The sequence below is a fragment of the Aegilops tauschii genome, chromosome 5 (genome assembly GCF_002575655.3).
Source record: "Aegilops tauschii subsp. strangulata cultivar AL8/78 chromosome 5, Aet v6.0, whole genome shotgun sequence".
Classification (NCBI taxonomy): Eukaryota; Viridiplantae; Streptophyta; class Magnoliopsida; order Poales; family Poaceae; genus Aegilops; species Aegilops tauschii.
In genome coordinates this window covers 287532670-287554401 of record NC_053039.3, presented here as the reverse complement: position 1 = coordinate 287554401, position 21732 = coordinate 287532670, and the positions used below count along the sequence as shown (strand labels likewise).

The window sequence follows — 21732 nt, the reverse complement described above, 5'->3', positions numbered from 1 at the left end:
TTCTTCATCTTCTTTCATTGCAAACTCATCGGCTTCATCTTGCACCACTTCATAGTTGGAGCGTCGAATGCTTGCGCTTCCCCGATAGAGGGAAACAACTTGGAGCCAAGCATCTTTGGCCACGGTGTAGGGCCGGAGATGAGGAAGATCTTCGGGTGGGATTGCTTCTTGGATGATGAAGAGATCATTCTCATTGAATTGATGATCCACAACTTCTCTAGGAGTGAAGTTACTTCGATCATGCGGATAAAAACCTTCTTCAACGATTCTCCAAAGGTTAGTGTTCACATGATTTAAATGACGCTTAAAACGATAGACCCAAGAATCAAAATCTACATTCTTCTCAATATTAGGGGCCGGGCCGGCATGATTCAAATGAGTGGAAGGGAGCGGTCCACCATAGACCGGTGGAGGTTCCACATGGGCAAAGATGCCGGTCCCATTTTTACCACTAGAAGAAGGAGCTTTCTCGCTAGTAGCTTCCCCCTTGTCGGAGGTAGCATCCGTCACCTTGTTAGCGGGATCACCCACTTTCAACGGTGCGGTGGAAAGTTTAAGCCCTTCTAAGAATTTATTAAACATGCTTTCGACCTCGGTCGTCATGGAGGTTTTCAATGTGTCCAACGCCACATTGAATTCCTCACGAGAGACCGCGGTTCCCCCATCTCCCGTAGACGATCCCGGATTCACACCGGAGTGCTCCTCCACACCGTCTACGACGTCAACCATACTCTTCGGACGGTAAAGTCCTTAATAAAGAGACGAGGCTCTGATACCAATTGAAAGGATCGATATAGTTGACTAGAGGGGGGTGAATAGGCAACTAACAATTTTTAGCTTTTCTTTACCAATTCAAACTTCGCATCAAAGTAGGTTGTCTAGATATGCAACTAGGTGAGCAACCTATATGATGCAACAACAACAAGCGCACAAGCAAGAAAGGGATACAACACAATATAAGCGTGCACAAGTAAAGGTAAGAGATAACCAAGAGTGGAGCCGGTGGAGACAAGGATGTGTTACCGAAGTTCCTTCCTTTTGAGGGGAAGTACGTCTCCGTTAAAGCGCTGTGGAGGCACAATGCTCCCCAAGAAGCCACTAGGGCCACCGTATTCTCCTCACGCCCTCACACAATGCGAGATGCCGTGATTCCACTATTGGTGCCCTTAAAGGCGGCGACCGAACCTTTACAAACAAGGTTGGGGCAATCTCCACAACTTAATTGGAGGCTCCCAACAACACCACGAAGCTTCACCACAATGGACTATGGCTCCGCAGTGACCTCAACCGTCTAGGGTGCTCACACACCCAAGAGTAACAAGATCCGCTAGGGATTAGGGGGGGGAATCAAATTTCTCTTGGTGGAAGTGTAGATCGGGGCCTTCTCAACCAATCCCAAGCAAATCAACAAGTTTGATTGGCTAGGGAGAGAGATCGGGCGAAAATGGAGCTTGGAGCAACAATGGAGCTTTTGGGGGAAGAGGTAGGTCAACTTTGGGGAAGAAGACCCCCTTTTATAGTGGGGGGAGCAATCCAACCGTTACCCCCCACTTCAGCCCCGCAGAGAGCGGTACTACCGCTTGGCCAGCGGTACTACCGCTTGGCCCCAGAAGCGGTACTACCGCTCCCCCTCGCGGTACTGCCGCTGGGCCCAGAGCGGTACTACCGCGGTGGTCAGGGCGGTACTACCGCACACGAGCGGTACTACCGCCCCCACTGCCGCGGCTAGTACCGTAAAACCCGACACGGAAAAAGACCCCTCGAATCGAGGCGGTACTAGCACGAAGCCGCAGCGGTACTACGGCTGGGGGCTACAAGCGGTACTACCACTGTGGAGCGGTACTGCCGCTTGTAGCACCCAAGCGGTACTACCGCTCTGGCCCGCGGTACTACCGCTGGGACCAGAGAGGGCATACTGAGAGAGGGGAACGAGCTCATCATCGAAGCAGAAAGGCTCGGAGGGTGTGCAAAGGAAGTGTACGTGATGATTCCACCCTAGCCTTTCCAAAGCGGACCTCCTCTTGATAGTACGGTGATCCCTACGAAACTAGTCCACCAAACTAATTCGAAAGGACTACACCGTCTTCGCTTCAAACTCCGAGGGGAGGGAATCGTCTCGTGCCAAAGGATGAATCTCTTAAAAACTCAATGCACATGATTAGTCCGCAAAAGCATTGTCATCAATCACCAAAACATCTTAGGGATAAAAATGCCCTTACAATTTCCCTTACTGTAGAAGCACTCAGTCTCAGGTTTGGGTCCAGCCTTGGGTTTACGGAGCGACAACTTGCTTGCTGTTCTTCTTGAAGTTCCCTTTCTTTCCCTTGCCTTTCTTCTTGAAACTGGTGGTCTTATTAACCATCAACACTTGATACTCTTTCTTGATTTCTACTCCGCGGCCTTAAGCATCGCGAATAGCTCGGGGATCATTTTCTCATCCCTTGCATATTATAGTTCATCACAAAACCCTTATGGCTTGGTGGCAGTGAATGGAAAACTTTGTCAACCGTTGTCTTATCTGGAAGATTAACTCCCACTTGATTCAAGCGATTGTAGCACCCAGACACTCTGAGCACATGCTCACTAACTGAGTTGTTCTCCTCCATCTTGTAGGCAAAGAACTTGTCAGAGGTCTTATACCTCTCAACACGGGCATGAGCCTGAAATACCAATTTCAACTCTTGGAACATCTCATATGATCCGTGGCGTTCAAAACGTCTTTGGGGCCCTGATTTCTAAGCCGTAAAGCATGGCACACTGAACTATCAAGTAGTCATTAGAACGTGCCTGCCAGACGTTCACAACATCCACAGACGATGCTAGAGGGGTTGGCACACCGAGCGGTGCATCAAGGACATAAGTGTTAGGACTGAGAGTATATCGACCAAAGGGGGGTGAATGGGAGATTCAAAAATTCTTTCGAATTTTCTGAACTGATCCCAAACACGGTAGCGGAACTAAAGATCGGTAGATAAGGGTGCAATCAAGCTCGCTACTGAGGAACAAAACCTTCAAGGTAAGATGTAATAATGATTCGAGCATAGGCTACAACAGGCTTAATGATGACAATGGTAATACAACATGCCAGCAGAACTAAGAGCATAACGAAGAACTAGAGCAGAGCTGTGAATGATAATTATGAAGAACAATAACTCAGCCTACGAATGACAATGAACTCTGCGAGAGATAAGTTGAACGAAAAGTAGCAGAGGGTAACAGATCAGATATCTATCATCACAGAGCACACATAATGGCTGCCGAAAGTAATGCAGTGAAGAAAATAGAACCAGTGGTGCTCGATGGCGACAAAAAGATTTGGTAGACCAGTTCACCCTTCTGCCAAAGGGCTACGTCTGGTTGGAGGGGTTGTGACTTAACACGGAAGATAAACTCTCTTCACCCTATTCTCCTTCAACACAGAGTTGAACAGACTCAGGTTGATTTCACTCGTGGTAGATCCTTGTCGACTTTGGACGTGGTGGAACCCTCCGAGGACTTTCGGACCCCTCCGGAACCCTCTGGAACCTTCCGGTGGCTTCCCAGTACAATACCGAAAAAACCAGACTTTTTCCCGGAACCCCGACAACAACTTTCCATATATAAATCTTTACCTCCGGACCATTCTGGAGCTCCTCGTGACGTCCCGGATCCCATCCGGGACTCCGAACAACCTTCGAATTTTCCACTATTAATATCTCAATACTACCCTAGCGCTCCCGAACGTTAAGCGTGCGACCCTACGGGTTCGAGAATCATGCAGACATGGCCGGGACTCCTCTCCGGTCAATAACCAATAGCGGAACCCGGATGCCCATATTGGTTCCTACATATTCAACGAAGATCTTTATTGGTTGAACCACGATGTCAAGGATTCAGACAATCCAGTATGCAATTCCCTTTGTCCGGTGATATGTTACTTGTCCGAGATTCGATCGTCGGTATCTCCATACCTAGTTCAATCTCGTTACTGACAAGTCTCTTTACTCATTCCGTAATACAAGATCTTGTGACTAAACTCATTAGTCACATGAAGCTTCTTATGATGTTGTATTACCGAGAGGGCCCAGAGATATCTCTCCGCCACACGGAGCGACAAATCCCAGTCTCGATCCATGCGACCCAACGGACACCTTCGGAGATACCTGTAGAGCATCTTTATGATCACCCAGTTAGGAAGTGACGTTTGATAGCACACAAGGCATTCCTCCGGTATCCAGGAGTGGCATGATCTCATGGTCAAAGGAACAGATACTTGACATGAAGAAAGCTATAGCAAATAACTAAACGATTTGATGCTAAGCTTATGGTTGGGTCTGTCCATCACATCATTCTCCTAATGACGTGATCCCATTATCAAATGACAACTCATGTTCATGGTTAGGAAACCTTAACCATCTTTGATCAACGAGCTAGTCTAGTAGAGACTTACTAGGGACACGGTGTAGTTTATGTATTCACACATGTATTTAAATTTCCGATCAATACAATTCTAGCATGAATAATAAACATTTATCATGAACGGGAAATATGATAATAACCATTTTATTATTGCCTCTAGGGCATATTTCCAACACAACTGACACTGGACACCAGGTTAATAGGTTAGTCCCAAAAAATGATATAAAATTGTGTATAATTGCATATAGAACATCCAAAATTGATACTATAATAGCATATGGAACAATAACAAATTTTAGATACGTTGGAGACGTATTATTCATCACGCCTCCATGGCGCTAAAGCCACCGGTGACGGTCTAATGGCTACGCCGTCGGGAAACGGAGAAACCCAAAGCCTTTTTCTTGGAGAGGAGGCAGTGGCAATTTGATAATATATTTGACAAACAAGGACACTAAAACATCTTTTTTTCTATGAAAAAGTATGCTAAAGCAATTTGTTCCGCTAAGAAGTGTCTTGCTTTTTTTTTAGACAAAGAAGTGTCTTGATGATTAGTAGTCCATTTTAGCCTGGACATTTGCAAAAAAAAAGAGTGAAGCGCAATGGGCTTTGTTGAATGTAATTTTACAAATAAAAATGCTTTAATGAAACGGCTTACGTGTATCTTTTTTTTTGCGGGGTAACGGCTTAAGTGTATCTGTTGACAATTTATTCATAGGAATCGCATGATATGTAATTTACCTCTAAAATATGCAATATTTTCTTGAGTTATTTTTTGGGGACAGTTTCTACCCTTCTAGAGCAATCATGAAAATTCTTTTGTTTTTTGAGTGGTCATGAATGGTTCGAATGGAATGTGAATTATATCTCGAGGTGACCTCAGCTTGGCCCACGTAGCATCACTAACCCTAATACCCTGATGGCCCAACTAGCCCACCATTCCATCACACGGCCCATAACCTAGCTCCGGTGCAGTATAAATTCCCGTCCGCCTGCTCTCACGCACCCCGCCTCCAAAACAACCCTAGCCCTCGCAGCCGCAGCGGCGCGCACCCCTCTCCCTCCTTCCTGAAGACAGCGCCGCCGTCGGCCAGAGCACAGGATGGCGACCGTCCCCGCTCCCGCAGCCGAGACCGCGGCCTCCACCGCGCGCACGGTGAAGGATGTCAACCCCCACGAGTTCGTCAAGGCCTACTCCGCGCACCTCAAGCGCTCCGGCAAGGTAACGCAAGCCAGTTCTCGTTAGATCCGTCGCTAGGGTAGCATCCTGTTGTGGATTTGTAGCGGGAGGCCTCCTCCCGTCAGGATCTTAGCGCCATGCCTTTCTATTTCGCATGGGGTCGAGCGTGTAATCTGGTCGTTTCCAAATGAATCCTGAATAGTCCTGCTTCGTTAGGTGCAGGACGCCCGCCTCGGTGGAAATTTCTTACATCGTAGGGTTAGTTGTAGCTATTCCAATTTTCGTGGATCACGATTCGTTTTTGCAGTCTTATCTCTGTTTCGTATGTCGTGCTAGTATCCAAGATCGAGTGACCCGACGAGGACATTAATATGTTGATTTCGTTATTGCAGCTGGTGGATTTGCTTTGTACTCTAGACACGGTATTATGGTTGTTGCCTGTGCACTCCCATATGCGAATGTTATTTAGCGTTCACCTCTTAGCAAGTGTTACTTATCTGATGTGATTTAATTGAGTGTGGTCTAGACAGTTTAACTTTCTTCGGTATCCTAAATAAATATGTTTGTTCAGGGAGCATTGGAAATTTCTTGTCATGCAATTAGCAGTACTTTATTATAGCAAGTGTGCTTGCATTGGCGATTTGTGTTACTACGTGCAATGCCAGTACAGATGCACACACCACAGTATTGATTTGATTCTACGTGCAATGCTCTACAGATACTAACTTCCTAGATGATTTATAAGAATGGCACATCATTTATTGCTTGTTCAGTTTACCTTCTTGCATTGCCTGCTTGTATTCTGAGCACTAAAATTGTAATATATGGTTATGCAGATGGAGCTTCCAGAGTGGGTTGACATTGTCAAGACTGCAAGGTTCAAGGAGCTGCCACCTTCTGATGCTGACTGGTACTACATCAGGGCTGGTGAGTAAATATTTTCTGCCTTCCTGGTTGCATACTCTATTTATTCACATGTAGTACTGATGTCCTTGCCACTCTCTAATTTTGATCTGCCATTTCAAATCGTGACAGCCTCGATGGCAAGGAAGATCTACCTGAGGCAGGGAATCGGGATCGGCGGCTTCCAGAAGATCTACGGTGGCCGTCAGAGGAACGGTTCACGCCCACCGCACTTTTGCAAGAGCAGTGGTGCTGTTTCCCGCAACATCCTCCAGGAGTTGCAGAAGATGGGCATCATTGATGTCGACCCCAAGGGGTAAGTCTTGTGGCTTCTCTGTTCCTGTGTTGGTAGCTTCAAATACTATTTGGGCGTTGGTTACTTATCCTTTGTTTTGACTCTGCTGCAGTGGAAGGCTCATCACCTCCCAGGGAAGGCGCGATCTGGACCAGGTTGCCGGAACTGTTCCTGCCGAATTCTGATCAGATGAAGTCCCCTCTATGCAATCGTGTTCGGTAGTAGAATTTGGCTACAGTTTTGAATTATGATACCCTCCCTGTGTTTGTTATGCAAGACTTCGAAGTAGATCGAATGCTATTATGGTACAATGGTTAATTGTCTGAGCTTTTAAATTATCTGCCCGCCTGGGAGAATCTTATGCTTGTTCTTGTGATAAAGTTGGATTTTTCTCCTGACGTGAATGTGATGTTAGTACTGCGTATTGTATCATTTCTCATATTTGAGTTGCATGTTTGAAGAGAAACATGAATATGTTTAGAATCTTTTGAACCAAAATTAGAGCTTGCCCGGAGTTACTCCCCTAGGTTGTTGATTTCCGAAGTTGGTGCTGTTGCATCTTTCCCTCGGCATGGGTAAGCGCTGAGAGTTACGCTTGGTGAAAAAGGGATCCTATCACTATCAACTAATTTGTTATGACCTAGGATAATAAGCTCATGAGCTTGGTCTTACTTCACCCTAATTACTTCACCCTAAACGAAAGAAGACTTCCATATCCAAGTTTAGCTCAAACCAAAATACCCAATAAGCATAAGCATGGGTCTGTTTGTGGTCTACTTTTTCTGTCCTAGTTTTTTTTTCTTGTTGCTGCATTATATATTTGTGGGAGCTTAGATGTGACATTCTTAAAAAACATCTAGGAATTAGACACAGTCTCCTACTCCCAGTAGTAATATATATAAAACGTCTATGAAATGGTTGAAATAAGTTCTGCCGCCACCTGCTCTCCCACCCTCGGGGCAGCATCAGATTTTCCCGGCGATTTAACTCGCCTTTGCTGGCTATGTCTTGTTCCTGGCCGAGGCCTCCTCCCATGAATCAAATTTACTCATTTAAAAATCAGGCAATTTGTGTTTAGCTAGAACTAGAATGCTCCTATGTCCTAACCCGTAGCCGCCAAAACCAATGATCTTCTGTTTGGTAATTTCCAACTTTGGGCATACAACATGCTCGGTCATTTCCTGATGTAAAATTTAATTACTCTACATGAACCTAAAGTCACTGAAACCAATGAGCTAAAGCCAAAACTGAACGTAATAGCTTCTAAACTGAAGTCAGCAAAACAAATGAGCTTTTGTTGGGTAATTTCCAAACTCTAGCATGGTTGAATGTAAAACATGTCATTTCCTGATGTAAAAATTAATTGCGTTACATGACGTCGATTGTGAATGAGTGTGAGACCAAGCAGAATTGAAGGTCAAGTTGGCTTGATTGTAAAATTCATCATAGGAAGACCAAAAGAGCCCACTTTTCAACTGGGAGTTGTTACAGATCTTCCCCGCATTGCATTCCTTGTAAAATCCACGGGTTTGGATCTCATCATGGTGTAACGCTTTCTTCCCAGCGTCACCTGATCTTATGTGTTGCTATGTTGAACACTGGACTTCTCTTTTCTAAAAGCATCGAAAGGGACAGTAAGTGTACCGAGTGAGAATACCAGAGTCACCAAATTTCAAGATCGACAAAATCATCACGTACAACTCGTTATCGATTGGAACGTAATCCCCCACTTAGGTTGTGTTCGGTAGCCCTCCACTCCACCACTCGGGAGCGGAGCGGATGGAGCACCGTATTAGCAGCTCCTCAAATTAACACTGCATGTTGCTCCGCTCCGGAGCGGAGTTGGAGAGCAGGAGGGAGTCCAAACAGGCCTTTAGTAAGACACAAAATATCAAATCCGAGGTTTGATTTACAAGCAAGTCCACTCATCATAAGTCCGTAACCGATGTTATTTTTCGTTGAACATTTTGGATGCTGATTTGACAGTTGAGATATTTGGATGTGCAAGGGTGATCCTAATAAATGGTACACCTTGCATCCATTGCATTTGTCCATGAGCACTAACAGGGAATTCATATCCAATATAAAGAACTCAACAACCGTGTAAGATTTGTTCTTCAGGGGGCTTGCCAATGCTCACTTTCGAGTGCACAGGGAGTAGGATATACATTGCTTTCAACGTGTGAATGGATGGCCGTCAATCAAAGAGGGCGGCTGCTTGGGCATGCAGCAAACACTGCTGAATGAATGCTGGCACAAATAATTCGGGAGTCTAAGCATGCAACTTGTGACCTTGTAAGTTGCAAGTCATGGTTGATTGTGATGCGCTGTTGCTGCACCAGTGACAAAATAATAATTTAATAAATATACTATTTGAGTAACAATATGTTTTATCACCCATCTTTCTCGGCCGTGGATGTTTCCTAGCTAACTACTTTGATATCTTCATCGGATAAAACGATGTTAAGTATTTATGTTTGTAGCTTCGAGTAACTTTACCCCCACAAGAAAAATAGAACTTCGAGTAACTTCTAATACTAGTACATAATCTAACATAATTATTACTATAGTCTATAGTGAGATTGAGCCACCCCTCCCGTGCTAGAATCTTGAAATCGAAAAAGACATGTATAGATATGTATAGATCATATCCTTACATGTACAACTCCTCCATGCTCCCCACTTCAACTCTCGCGCCGTCTCCACCGCTAGAATCTTGGAATCGAAAAAGACATGTATAGATCATATCCTTACATGTACAACTCCTCCATGCTCCCCACTTCAACTCTTGCGCCGCCTCCACGGCGGCTCTGGCAGCAAACCGCCAGCCACACTGTCCCTCCTTCCTCGTTACCGTCGAGTGACATAGCCGAGCAACTCTCGTACAGAGGAGGGCGGTGGCGGTGCCCATCAAGTCTTTTCCTGAAGATTTGAACGGCTCGAGCCCTCGTCTTGGTCACCTTCCTGAGATGTGCTACTTGGCGGCGCAGAATTCGTCGGCAACGCCGACGCGCCTTGCACCGTGGGTGTTGTCATGCGGTCACCTTGCTCTCACTCTTCTGTTTGGTGCGGCTTCGGCCCTCGACGGCGCCGGATTTGTGCGAGGCTGCGCGACACGACTCCTTGGGAGTGTTTGTTACTGCCCTTCGCCCCTCCTCGTGCTCTGGCTTGGCCCTATATCAGGTGGCTTATCTGGCCTGGGTTGGCGGTGGTCGAACTAGTGTGGCTCTTGTGTAGATCTGGCGTGGTGGGCTGGGTAGGTCTGTACATGACAGGTGGTCAATGGCGGAGGTCCTCTAGGTGTACCAGCCGGTCTCAGGTGTGGGATGTTGAGGCTGTCGGCTGAAGTCTGACTCGACTTTGGTCGATGTCAATGACGGTGATGCCCTTGGGTGCCGCTGCTTTCCTAAATGCATCCTGGAGGTCTATTTTCGTGGTCCCTCCCATTTTGCTCCAGAGCAAACCCTCAATTCAAGTCTTTTAGGATGACACTCAATGTCGCGCTCCCCTCTTGAAGGCATCGTCTTGGAGTGATATTCGATTGGGGAGGGGGGCTCTTTGTGGTGGTGCTGATTGCTCCACTCGTTCTAATGTTGGTGTTGTCTCGGTGAAACGAAATTACGGGAACACTGTCTTTGCTCTTTTCCTTTTAGAGGGGTATGTAACTGTTTTATGCCACTTTTCAATTTACATGTATTGCTCAAGCATACGATTAGACCGTCAATTGAGTTGTCAGGGAGGAAAATGCTGTTTCACCGACAATATTCGTTCGGTGGAAGGAGACATTTTCGTCGGCTACACGATGACTTTGTTAATTTTAACATCATGTGACGGCTCAGTATCTTAGAGGTGCTTACGGAAGATATAATGTGCAGATGTGTTTTTATAGTGGGTGAGTGTACGTGTGTCTCATGAGCATCTTCGAAAGAGTGAAAAAATATTTACGAGGCAGGGAAGTGTAAAAGTGTCAGGATCCAGTAAACGGGCTCTGCCACTTTCACTCAAGCCCGGCAAGTGGGCCAGGCACACACTCAATCCGTTCCCTCATTCCATTTTCTTTCCGATTCTCTTCTTCATTTCGTTTTTTCTCCTTATTAGGTTTCTCTCATTGATTTTCATTTCGTCCTCCCCCCTCCGCTGCCAGCCACCTCCCCCGAAGCCGAAGGAAGCGCCCCCCCTCGATCCCCTCCCCAGCCCCGCTGGCGGCGAGCTCCCACGGCGCGACGGCTGACCAGTAAGCAGACTCTACCCTCCCCACTCCCACCCCCCGCCTGACTCCCCCCCGCGAGGAGGGGATCCTCTCAATCTCAGCCAGATCCATCCGGCTAATAATTCGGCAATTATTGGTTCCCGATTCGTCGGTTCCGCTAGACGGCTGACTCGCATCGCTTTCGCTGAATCTAATTCGGGGCGAACCCTTGTGATAGGTCTCGATTTCACCGCTCCGGCCGCTGATTGATCGGTCGACCGTGGTGGCGATGGGAGGAGGGTCATGGCGGCGCCGTTAGGGGCTTCTTGGTTGACTCCCTGTTGCGATGGCGTCCAAGGCCGTTGCTGAGATAGTCGATGACAAGCAATGCAGTAAAAGCGCCACCGAGTCCTCTGAGGCCGCGCCTTCTCGGAGGCAGTCTGAGGAGCAAATCGGGGGAGCAAGCAAATCGGGGCCTGCCTCACCGAGAGCAGTCCCGCCTGGTGATGTGGCTACGTCCAGCGGAGTGAAAGAACAAGATAAAGACTGCAGTTCTGTTGATGGCTCTGTGAAACTGGACGAAGATGAAGACCCCGAGAAGAGCTCCCTGCGTGGGAGCGTCAAGGATAGCTCGGTTTCTGCCAAGTTCAGCGACGGAGCAAGCAGCCTGACAAAGGCGAGCGGCAGCACCAAGGTCAGCGGCCACGCCGATTTGGTCCAGAGCGGGAAGAGCAGCGTTTACCGGGCCAGCGCTGGCAGTGATGTCAGTGATGATAGCACCTGTAGCAGTATATGCAGCAGCGCTAGCAAGCCTCACAAGTCCAATGATTCAAGGTGGGAGGCGATTCAGGTGATCCGGACCAAAGAAGGTTCGCTAGGATTGAGTCACTTCAGGCTGCTTAAGAGGCTTGGCTGTGGTGACATTGGCAGTGTTTACTTATCAGAGCTTAGTGGCACGAAATGCTACTTTGCTATGAAGATCATGGACAAGGCATCTCTAGCTGGCCGCAAAAAGCTTCTCAGGGCCCAGACTGAAAGGGAGATATTGCAGTGCTTAGACCATCCTTTTCTTCCGACTTTGTACACCCACTTTGAGACTGATAAATTCTCATGCTTGGTGATGGAGTTTTGCCCTGGAGGAGACCTGCATACCCTAAGGCAGAAGCAGCCTGGGAAGTATTTCCCCGAACAAGCTGCCAAGTAAGAGTCTTCTTTCTCTTTGTCTATTTATTTATTTATTTTACTGATAGATATGCAAATGTTATCACACTCATGATCGACCAATCCTTTTCTGTTCTTATAAATCATCCAGTTGTGGACTAATACATCTGGTTCAGTACTATAAATTGAAGCTCTTTTAATTTTCAAGATGTAGTGACAAATTATATCTTTTATCTTATTGTTCAATTGTTAAAGAAATGCTTTTCAATTTCATGGAACGTATGCCCCCCTTGTATTTTATTAGGTTTAACAGTATTGTGTATTTTTGGTTTGGCCTCTATGGTTAACAACTATCTTTAAATTTCTTTTCCTGGGGAACTTTTCTGTTACTGTCAGCAAGGAATGTTGGAAATTTGAATTGCTGCTGTTGCTGGATTCATTTTGGATTTAGGAGAACATAATTTCAGAGTGATTTCATATACTCCCTCCATTACCTTATACAAGGCCACTTTATTTTCCATGTCAAACTTTGACTTATAATTTTAGCCAACAAAATATGGATTATATGCCACCAAAATATATCATTGGAAAGTTCTTTGGAATGTGCATCCAATGAAATACTTTTTGTGGCATATAACTCATTTTTTGTTGGTAAAATTAATGGTCAAAGTTAGACATAAAAATGCGAAGTGGCCTTGTATAAGGGAATGGAGGGAGTATGTAAAATCTCAGGGATCACAAAATCTGTAGTCACATATTATTTGTCGTTGGTAGTAGGCTTGTTAGCACTAGAAGTGGCAGTAATGCTCCAAATTATCTGGAGCGCCTCTAATGGACGAGCTTCTGTAAATGCCACTTATTTTACTTGAGGTACTTAGACTCCTGGGATCTTACCTCTTAAATACAACATTGATTACTGTGTAGTGATTTCTCCTTTATCAGCTCCTATCCCGTGCTTGCGTTATCTGAGTAGTCAACCAAACTACGATTAACACTAGGCTTTTGTCTTCTGAAGTGGGTATATTTGCTCTCGAACATTACAAGTTGTAACACTAAAGTAAATGCTTTGTAGCTACCTCTCTCATTGATCTGGAATCCCTAATCTATATAAATAATCTGACCACACATCCATGTCCAATACTCCCTACGTTCCTATGAGTTAGGCGTAAATTTCTCAGCGCCCACCCCAAGGAGAGCCCACAGTCAAAATTAGCTTCCCAACTTACCCCTGGAAAATTACTCTCTTGTGGGTTCGGGAACGATTCTTTGGACACGAGGAGCGAGGTAACAGTGGAGCCAATCTTGAAAGGAGCTGTAACTGCATGCAATTAATGTAGCCGTAATCTAAGGGATCTGTTCAGCAATAGTAGTGATTAAATGAGGGTATTATAGGCTAGGAATTTGTTGGCAAAAATATGTACACCTTGTTCTCAGGAACTGATGGAGTATGTGGTAACATAGGCCTTAAGGTACATATAATGTGATAAGGTAATGTGATATAGATTTTCTTTGTTTATGGCAATGTACTTGAAGTCTTGAAATGAAACGTTCTTCAGTTGGGTGCTTTGTTCATGAGAGACTAGTGTTTTCTGTACTGTGGAATATACTTTTTGTTTCTTTTATCAGTCTATTTAATGAAGCTTGCTTTGGAGTAGACATAACTGCATATTTTAAATGGTTAAGCCGCATCAACTGTCTTAATAAAGGCATATGAAAAATACCTTCAGCATGTCTGTAACATTTTATATTGTTTGTTTTCATTTTTCCCACATAAAATGTTGCAGCGTAGTAATACCCATTGTATTTTGTACGTTCCTCGCTTATGTATATGTGTATCTGATGCCTAATTCAGTTACACTATTCATTTTTCAAGCTACTAGGGTCTAGGGCAACATAGCATGCTCAATTACAAATCTTAATTGTATTTTAGGATTTATGCAAAGTTACAAGCTGTCCTTCTGCCCTATTGACATCATGCTTTGTCGTTGTTGTTCCTTATCATGTCTGAGATGTAACAACAATTTTTGAACTACAACTGCACATGTACTCGTGTCTTCTGCGAGTTTCCCTTTCCCCCACTTCTGTATGCAGTGTTTTTTATTAATATTGTTTGTGGTTAGTGTTGAGTTTCTTACGATTAATGCATTTCCTCTCTATTTTTCACCATTATCTGCTGTTTAGACAGATGGATGGTTTAAAAGGAACTTGTTTCTCTTTCTTGAAATGGCTCTTTTGACAGTTTATCTCCTCATTTTTCTTGATATAGCTGGATTTATTTTATCCGACCGTTTGTCTACGAAAACAGTTACTCCCTCCGTCCGTGAATAAGTGTACATCTAGCTTTTGTTCGAAGTCAAACTTTTAAAATTTTGACCAACTTTATAGGAAATAGTAGTAACATATATGACATCAACTTGATGTATTATGAAAGTACATTTCAAAACGGATCTAGTGAAAGTAATTTAGTGCCATAAATGCTGCTACCTTTTCCAAGAAAGTTGGTCAAAATTTTAAATTTTGACTTAGGACAAAAGCTAGATGTACACTTATTCGCGGACGGAGGGAGTATTTAGCATTTCGTGCTATTCTTGATACTTAACATAAGTTGCCTTGTTTTCATGCTGGATTAACTACTTCCAGTAGGTTAGGGACAGTGTGGCTGCTAGGAATAGGAGATATTAAGACTGGGATGATTCATTGTAGTGCTCTTGATTGGTTGATCTATTCCTCATGGGCAAGTCCATTAGATATAGGGAGAAGCTGATCAAAGATCCCCAAAAATACTAACAATATGGAACTAACCAACCGAATAGCTAATTGAAAGGTGGCAACTAAAGTAGAGATAAAAGGCATATCTCTAGCTCAACCAAGCCTATGGTACATTTCCTGGCGCACAGGCTTGGTGCGCTACATGTTCGGCAATTACATAGCATTCTTTATCATGTGATGGTTTTAGGTACTAACAAACAGTGTTAAGTGTACAAACTCATGTTTATCTTTCAAATATTTGTACAGATTTTATGTAGCAGAGGTGCTTCTTGCTCTAGAATACCTGCACATGCTCGGTATCATATATCGGGACCTCAAGCCAGAGAATGTTCTTGTGAGAGAAGATGGCCACATCATGCTGTCAGATTTTGATTTGTCCCTTCGTTGTGATGTGAGCCCTACACTTCTCAAATCTTCCAACCCTGGTGTAGATCCTAACCAAAAGGGTAATCAAGCTTATTGTGTACAACCCGTGTGCATTGAGCCAGCCTGTATCCAGCCTGCTTGCGTTACGACAACCACATGTTTCTCTCCTCGCTTTTTCTCCTCCAAGTCCAAGAGGGAGAAGAAGGAAAAGAAGGCAAAGGCAGACATGGCAACCCAGGTCAGACCGCTCCCTGAGCTTGTTGCAGAGCCCACAGATGCAAGGTCTATGTCATTCGTAGGCACCCATGAATACTTGGCACCTGAGATCATAAAGGGTGAGGGGCATGGGAGTGCTGTGGACTGGTGGACTTTTGGCATATTCTTGTATGAACTTCTTTTCGGCAAGACTCCATTCAAAGGTTCGGGGAACAGGGCAACACTATTCAATGTTGTTGGCCAGCCCCTCAGGTTCCCAGAATCACCCGTTGTGGGTTTTGCTGCAAGGGATCTCATAAGGGGGTTGCTGATCAAGGAGCCGCAGCATCGATTGGCGTACAAACGTGGAGCCACAGAAATAAAGCAGCACCCATTCTTTGAAGGTGTTAACTGGGCATTGATAAGGTGCGCTACTCCTCCAGATATCCCCAAGCCAGTTGAAATCCCTCGGCCAGGAGCCTCGACAAGTCAGAAGGCAACACCGTCAGCCGAGAAAGGTCCAGACAATTATCTTGAATTTGATTTCTTTTAGTGGATTCTTCCAAGACCATTTCATGTGCAAGCTGTAAAGTTCTTTTTTTCCTAGACATTTTCTGCATTCTAATAACTTGATATGTAGATGGCATATGTTCCTAGTGTTGTTGGTAAGCTCCGTTTGCAGTTCATTTCACCTCCATTGATCACATTGGATGGGAGCCTCTATCAGGTGTAAGCTGTAATCCCTCATCAATTATTGAGAAGTAGGGTCTCTTCAATAACAAATAAATGTTTTCGTTCCGTCCGCAACTGCTGTTTTGAAAGCTATATTTGGTGGTGTACCGGAAGCTGATCACACCTTCGATGTGGTAAATAAATGTCAGCTGGAGCAGCTGCATTTATGCCCTTCAAATCGGTATGTATTTCTTCAGGTTGCCGTCCCTGAGTTCAGTAATACCTATAAGGCTTTGTTCGGTTACACCATGCCTGGAGGGGATTTGGGGGGGGGGGGGGGGGGGGGGATTTGACTTACAGGGGAATCAATCCACTTCAATCCCTGTCAAACCCCTTTCAATTCCCTGTCAACCGAACGCAGCCTAACTGAATTGTGCCAGGCAAGGAACTCGTCCTACCGTCTGAAAAACAGGGGGAAACATAAGATGTTACAATGCTAATGCTCAGTAGAGGACTAATCTTCAGACTGGGTGGTGCAGTAGACGACCAGCATGCCTGCTATGCATAAATGTTGTTTATGCTGCATTGCTATGGGTTGCTGCTTGCTGAATTGTTGCTACTGATGATACCGTAGTGGATTTGCCTCTGCATCACGGGAAAGATAGTTTCCGAGTCGGCACGATGAATTACAGTTCTGAGATGTGCCTTTTTTTGCACTAGTTCTGACATGTCTTCGCCAACCACTCACTAATCAGCAATAAAATAACAGTGTTCAATGGCTTGTGAGATTAACCCCCTGTTGAACTTTGTTCACATTCCGGATCATGTCTTGGTTTCTATAGAACCGCCTTACAATTTGCCCCCTTTCACCTGCATTCTATGTATTCGTTCATATACATAATGCTGTCATCCTGCTTTCTAGAACAGGCTTTTGCGCGCTCTTAACCAATCTAGATTTTGGTACCGTATTCGATCTACTTGATCCCAAAGTACTAGGGTTCCCCACACACATGGGTTAGATCCCAAAGTACTAGGGTTCCCCACACACATGGGTTATGTTCGACGTTTACACTGTTATTTATCCTTGAATAGCTTTTATACACATTGCCTCAAAATGACTCCCAACATTGGCGTTCTGTTTATTTCTGCCTCCGGTGAGCATGTACAATGGTTGATAAGATAGTCCTATTTTAATCCAGCCACGTAATCTAGAGATGACAGAAAAATATGGTGTGCAATGGGTTCTTTCTATCTTATCTCTAGTAACAAGTTATTCCTAAAAAAGTGGTGAGAGATTTGGTGCTAAGAAATCATTTCTTAAATAAGAGGAGGCAAAGCCTTTTTTCTGGTTTCTTTTTCCTGCACCTCATCATTTATCCTACGTGCACTACTAAGATAGAACCATTGTACATGCCTTGACGTGGCCCGGTAGTGCCCAGTGGGGTCTGTAACTCCACCTTAATCTGATACAAACAGGGTCATATGTCAACAAAACTAGGTGGCTGCCGGCTGCTGATATATGACTGTCAGCTCAAACTCGCGCCTCTAGACTAGATAGAAACATCACGCCCAATTGGATCTAGGTACGCGGTCATATGTACTCTCATGTGGGTCTCGGAGAAACATCACTTGGGTGGATTCATTCATTCGTAGGGACCATATTTTGTTTGCTTAGTAATCAAGGAGCACAACCCAGAATCCCTGAAATTTAAAAGGTAACAAGCCGGGTGCAATTTACATATATTTCATCTGCAGTAAAAATATGTACATATTCTCAAAACCTCTCACAAAAGTAAACTCTTATCCCTTGCTAAAAAAGAAAAGAAAAGAAAAGAGAGACACTCTAGCATTAGGTTCCTGAATGCATTACTAGATGCTACACATCTGGTGATTAGCGTCACACATATTTATTCTCCGGCAAGCAGAATGAAGCCTTTCGGCGTGGAGGATGATGGATGCATCAGGGATGCTTAGCATTGGTTCCTTTACAGTTAACCCAGTTTGACAGTACGAAATTTGTCACTCACTTAAACTTGCTAGTGGGCATCGGCTAGTTTAGGACTAGGAAACCCTTTTCCTGTACCCTGCCTAGCTTTTCCGTCCATGCTCTCTGTAAAGAAATATTTTTTTACAGAGGGAGTGTTCTATTTTTGAGATAAAAGTTAGACGATTAGTGGCCTTCAATTGATAGATACTCCATGTATGTATATATAGAAGGGCTAGCTCTTTGTTTTCTGTCATCTCTGGAATCAGATCTACTTTGCATTCTAAATTTTCTTTTCATTCGCGATTGTTGCATCTATCTGTCAGGAACACAACATAGCATAACAGAGGCACAAACCTCACCCGCACAGATGTCCCATATAAAGATTGCAGTCACCCTTTTTCCAGTAAAGTTTGTCTCAGCTTATTAGTTGGACCACTAAATTAGTTGCTGGTGACATGTATGAACAATTTTCCAATGAACTGCAATCTAAGCTCAAATCCGATGAAACCAACCAATTGGAACCCTTAAAAATTCCTCCACTTCTTCATCGTTTCAAACGAGACCTAATATGTAATTAATAGCTGATACCGATCAACATATATTTCCCCCAACATGTAAACATGTCTCCTCAACATACAACTATGCATAGAAAAAAGCACACCTCAAGTCGCAACTATGCATTCCGAAAAAAAAACCCTGCAACTATGCATAAAAAAAAACTTTCCACTCTACTTATATTAAATAAATATTATGAATTCAAATATTCATATCCCATAGAACCAAGATCTCATTGGGTTATATTGCAACCAATTCCTGCATCAATTGAACTCAAAATAAAAATGAAAATTCCTGCATCAACTGTACGGAGTATCAACGGCGAAGCTTGTAGGTCCCCCCGAACATGGAACCAACTTGTGAGGAAACAAAAATTGTGAGAGCTTAGATGAGAACTTCTTTAGCTGTTGCCCCCCCCAAACACTTGTATTTTATGTTTCGCCCCCCAGCTGATTCTGTCTAGCTCCGCCACTGCGGAGTATCTATTGGAAATATGCCCTAGAAGCAATAATAAATGGTTATTATTATATTTCTTTGTTCATGATAATTGTCTATTGTTCATGCTATAATTGTGTTATCCGGAAATCGTAATACATGTGTGAATACATAGACCACAATGTGTCCCTAGTAAGCCTCTAGTTGACTAGCTCGTTGATCAACAGATAGTCATGGTTTCCTGACTATGGACATTGGATGTCATTGATAACGGGATCACATCATTAGGAGAATGATCTGATGGACAAGACCCAATCCTAAGCATAGCTCAAAGATCGTGTAGTTCGTTTGCTAGAGCTTTTCCAATGTCAAGTATCTTTTCCTTAGACCATGAGATCGTGCAACTCCCGGATACCGTAGGAGTGCTTTGGGTGTGCCAAACGTCACAACGTAACTGGGTAACTATAAAGGTACACTACGGGTATCTCCGAAAGTGTTTGTTGAGTTGAAACGGATCGAGACTGGGATTTGTCACTCCGTATGACGGAGAGGTATCTCTGGGCCCACTCGGTAATGCATCATCATAATGAGCTCAATGTGACTAAGGAGTTAGCCACGGGATCATGCATTACGGTACGAGTAAAGAGACTTGCCGGTAACGAGATTGAACAAGGTATTGGGATACCGACGATCGAATCTCGGGCAAGTAACATACCGATTGACAAAGGGAATTGTATACGGGATTGATCGAATCCTCGACATCGTGGTTCATCCGATGAGATCATCGTGGAACATGTGGGAGCCAACATGGGTATCCAGATCCCGCTGTTGGTTATTGACCGGAGAGGCGTCTCGGTCATGTCTACATGTCTCCCGAACCCGTCGGGTCTACACACTTAAGGTTCGATGACGCTAGGGTTGTAGAGATATTAGTATGCGGAAACCCGAAAGTTTTTCGGAGTCCCGGATGAGATCCCGGACGTCATGAGGAGTTCCGGAATGGTCCGGAGGTGAAGAATTATATATGGGAAGTCCAGTTTCGGCCACCGGGAAAGTTTCGGGGGTTATCGGTATTGTACCGGGACCACCGGAAGGGTCCCGGGGGTCCACCGGGTGGGGCCACCTGTCCCGGAGGGCCCCATGGGCTGGAAGGGAACCAGCCCTTAGTGGGCTGGGGCGCCCCCCTTGGGCCTCCCCCTGCGCCTAGGGTTGGAAACCCTAGGGGTGGGGGGCGCCCCACTTGGCTTGGGGAGGAAGCCACCCCCCTTCCCCCTTGGCCGCCGCCCCCCCATGTAGATGGGTTCCAGGGCCGGCGCCCCCCCTCCAGGGGGCCTATAAATAGTGGGGGGGGGGAGGGAGGGCAGCAGCACCACAGCCCCTGGCGCCTCCCTCTTCCCCTGCAACACCTCTCCCTCTCGCAGAAGCTTGGCAAAGCCCTGCCGAGATCCCGCTACTTCCACCACCACGCCGTCGTGCTGCTGGATCTCCATCAACCTCTCCTTCCCCCTTGCTGGATCAAGAAGGAGGAGACGTTGCTGCTCCGTACGTGTGTTGAACGCGGAGGTGCCGTCCGTTCGGCACTCGATCGTCGGTGATTTGGATCACGTCGAGTACGACTCCATCAACCCCGTTCATTGGAACGCTTCCGCTCGCGATCTACAAGGGTATGTAGATGCACTCCTTTCCCCTCGTTGCTAGTATACTCCATAGATGGATCTTGGTGATGCGTAGGAAATTTTAAAATTCTGCTACGATTCCCAACAGTGGCATCATGAGCCAGGCCTATGCGTAGTTACTATGCACGAGTAGAACACAAAGCAGTTGTGAGCGTAGATGTTGCCAATTCTTTTTGCCGCTAATAGTCTTATCTTGTTTCGGCGGTATTGTGGGATGAAGCGGCCCGGACCGACCTTACACGTACGCTTACGTGAGACAGGTTCCACCGACTGACATGCACTAGTTGCATAAGGTGGCTAGCGGGTGTCTGTCTCTCCCACTTTAGTCGGAACGGATTCGATGAAAAGGGTCCTTATGAAGGGTAAATAGAAATTGGCATATCACGTTGTGGTTTTACGTAGGTAAGAAACGTTCTTGCTAGAAACCTATACAAGCCACGTAAAAACTTGCAACAACAATTAGAGGACGTCTAACTTGTTTTTGCAGCATGTGCTATGTGATGTGATATGGCCAGAAGATGTGATGAATGATATATGTGATGTATGAGATTGATCATATTCTTGTAATAGGAATCACGACTTGCATGTCGATGAATATGACAACCGGAAGGAGCCATAGGAGTTGTCTTTATTTTTTGTATGACCTGCGTGTCATTGAATAACGCCATGTAAATTACTTTACTTTATTGCTAAGCGCGTTAGCCATAGAAGTAGAAGTAATCGTTGGCGTGACAACTTCATGAAGACACAATGATGGAGATCATGATGATGGAGATCATGGTGTCATGCCGGTGACAAAGAGGATCATGGTGCCCCGAAGATGGAGATCAAAGGAGCAAAATGATATTGGCCATATCATGTCACTATTTGATTGCATGTGATGTTTATCATGTTATGCATCTTATTTGCTTAGAACGACGGTAGTAAGTAAGATGACCCCTCACTAAAATT

The 21732-nt window shown here is 45.0% G+C and overlaps 2 protein-coding genes across 2 annotated transcripts; both read left to right on the top strand.

The window, feature by feature from the left end:
* Positions 1–5372: 5372 nt before the first annotated feature.
* On the top strand, positions 5373–7174 carry LOC109732206 (small ribosomal subunit protein eS19). Its single transcript, XM_020291403.3, has 4 exons — positions 5373–5620; positions 6415–6505; positions 6614–6797; positions 6889–7174. The coding sequence occupies exons 1-4, from the start codon at positions 5501–5503 to the stop codon at positions 6959–6961; spliced, it is 468 nt and encodes a 155-aa protein (XP_020146992.1). The 5' UTR covers positions 5373–5500; the 3' UTR covers positions 6962–7174.
* Positions 7175–10851: 3677 nt separating this feature from the next.
* Positions 10852–16254, top strand: LOC109732205 (serine/threonine-protein kinase D6PK). Its single transcript, XM_020291402.3, has 3 exons — positions 10852–11010; positions 11204–12165; positions 15142–16254. The coding sequence occupies exons 2-3, from the start codon at positions 11312–11314 to the stop codon at positions 16007–16009; spliced, it is 1722 nt and encodes a 573-aa protein (XP_020146991.1). The 5' UTR covers positions 10852–11010; positions 11204–11311; the 3' UTR covers positions 16010–16254.
* The last annotated feature ends 5478 nt before the right edge of the window (positions 16255–21732 follow it).

Coding starts and splice junctions, on each gene's coding strand:
- LOC109732206 (XM_020291403.3), top strand. CDS start 5,501: ATGGCGACCGTCCCCGCTCCCGCAGCCGAGACCGCGGCCTCCACCGCG. Junction 5,621..6,414: donor ACCTCAAGCGCTCCGGCAAG/GTAACGCAAGCC, acceptor ATGGTTATGCAG/ATGGAGCTTCCAGAGTGGGT. Junction 6,506..6,613: donor CTGGTACTACATCAGGGCTG/GTGAGTAAATAT, acceptor AAATCGTGACAG/CCTCGATGGCAAGGAAGATC.
- LOC109732205 (XM_020291402.3), top strand. CDS start 11,312: ATGGCGTCCAAGGCCGTTGCTGAGATAGTCGATGACAAGCAATGCAGT. Junction 12,166..15,141: donor TTCCCCGAACAAGCTGCCAA/GTAAGAGTCTTC, acceptor ATATTTGTACAG/ATTTTATGTAGCAGAGGTGC.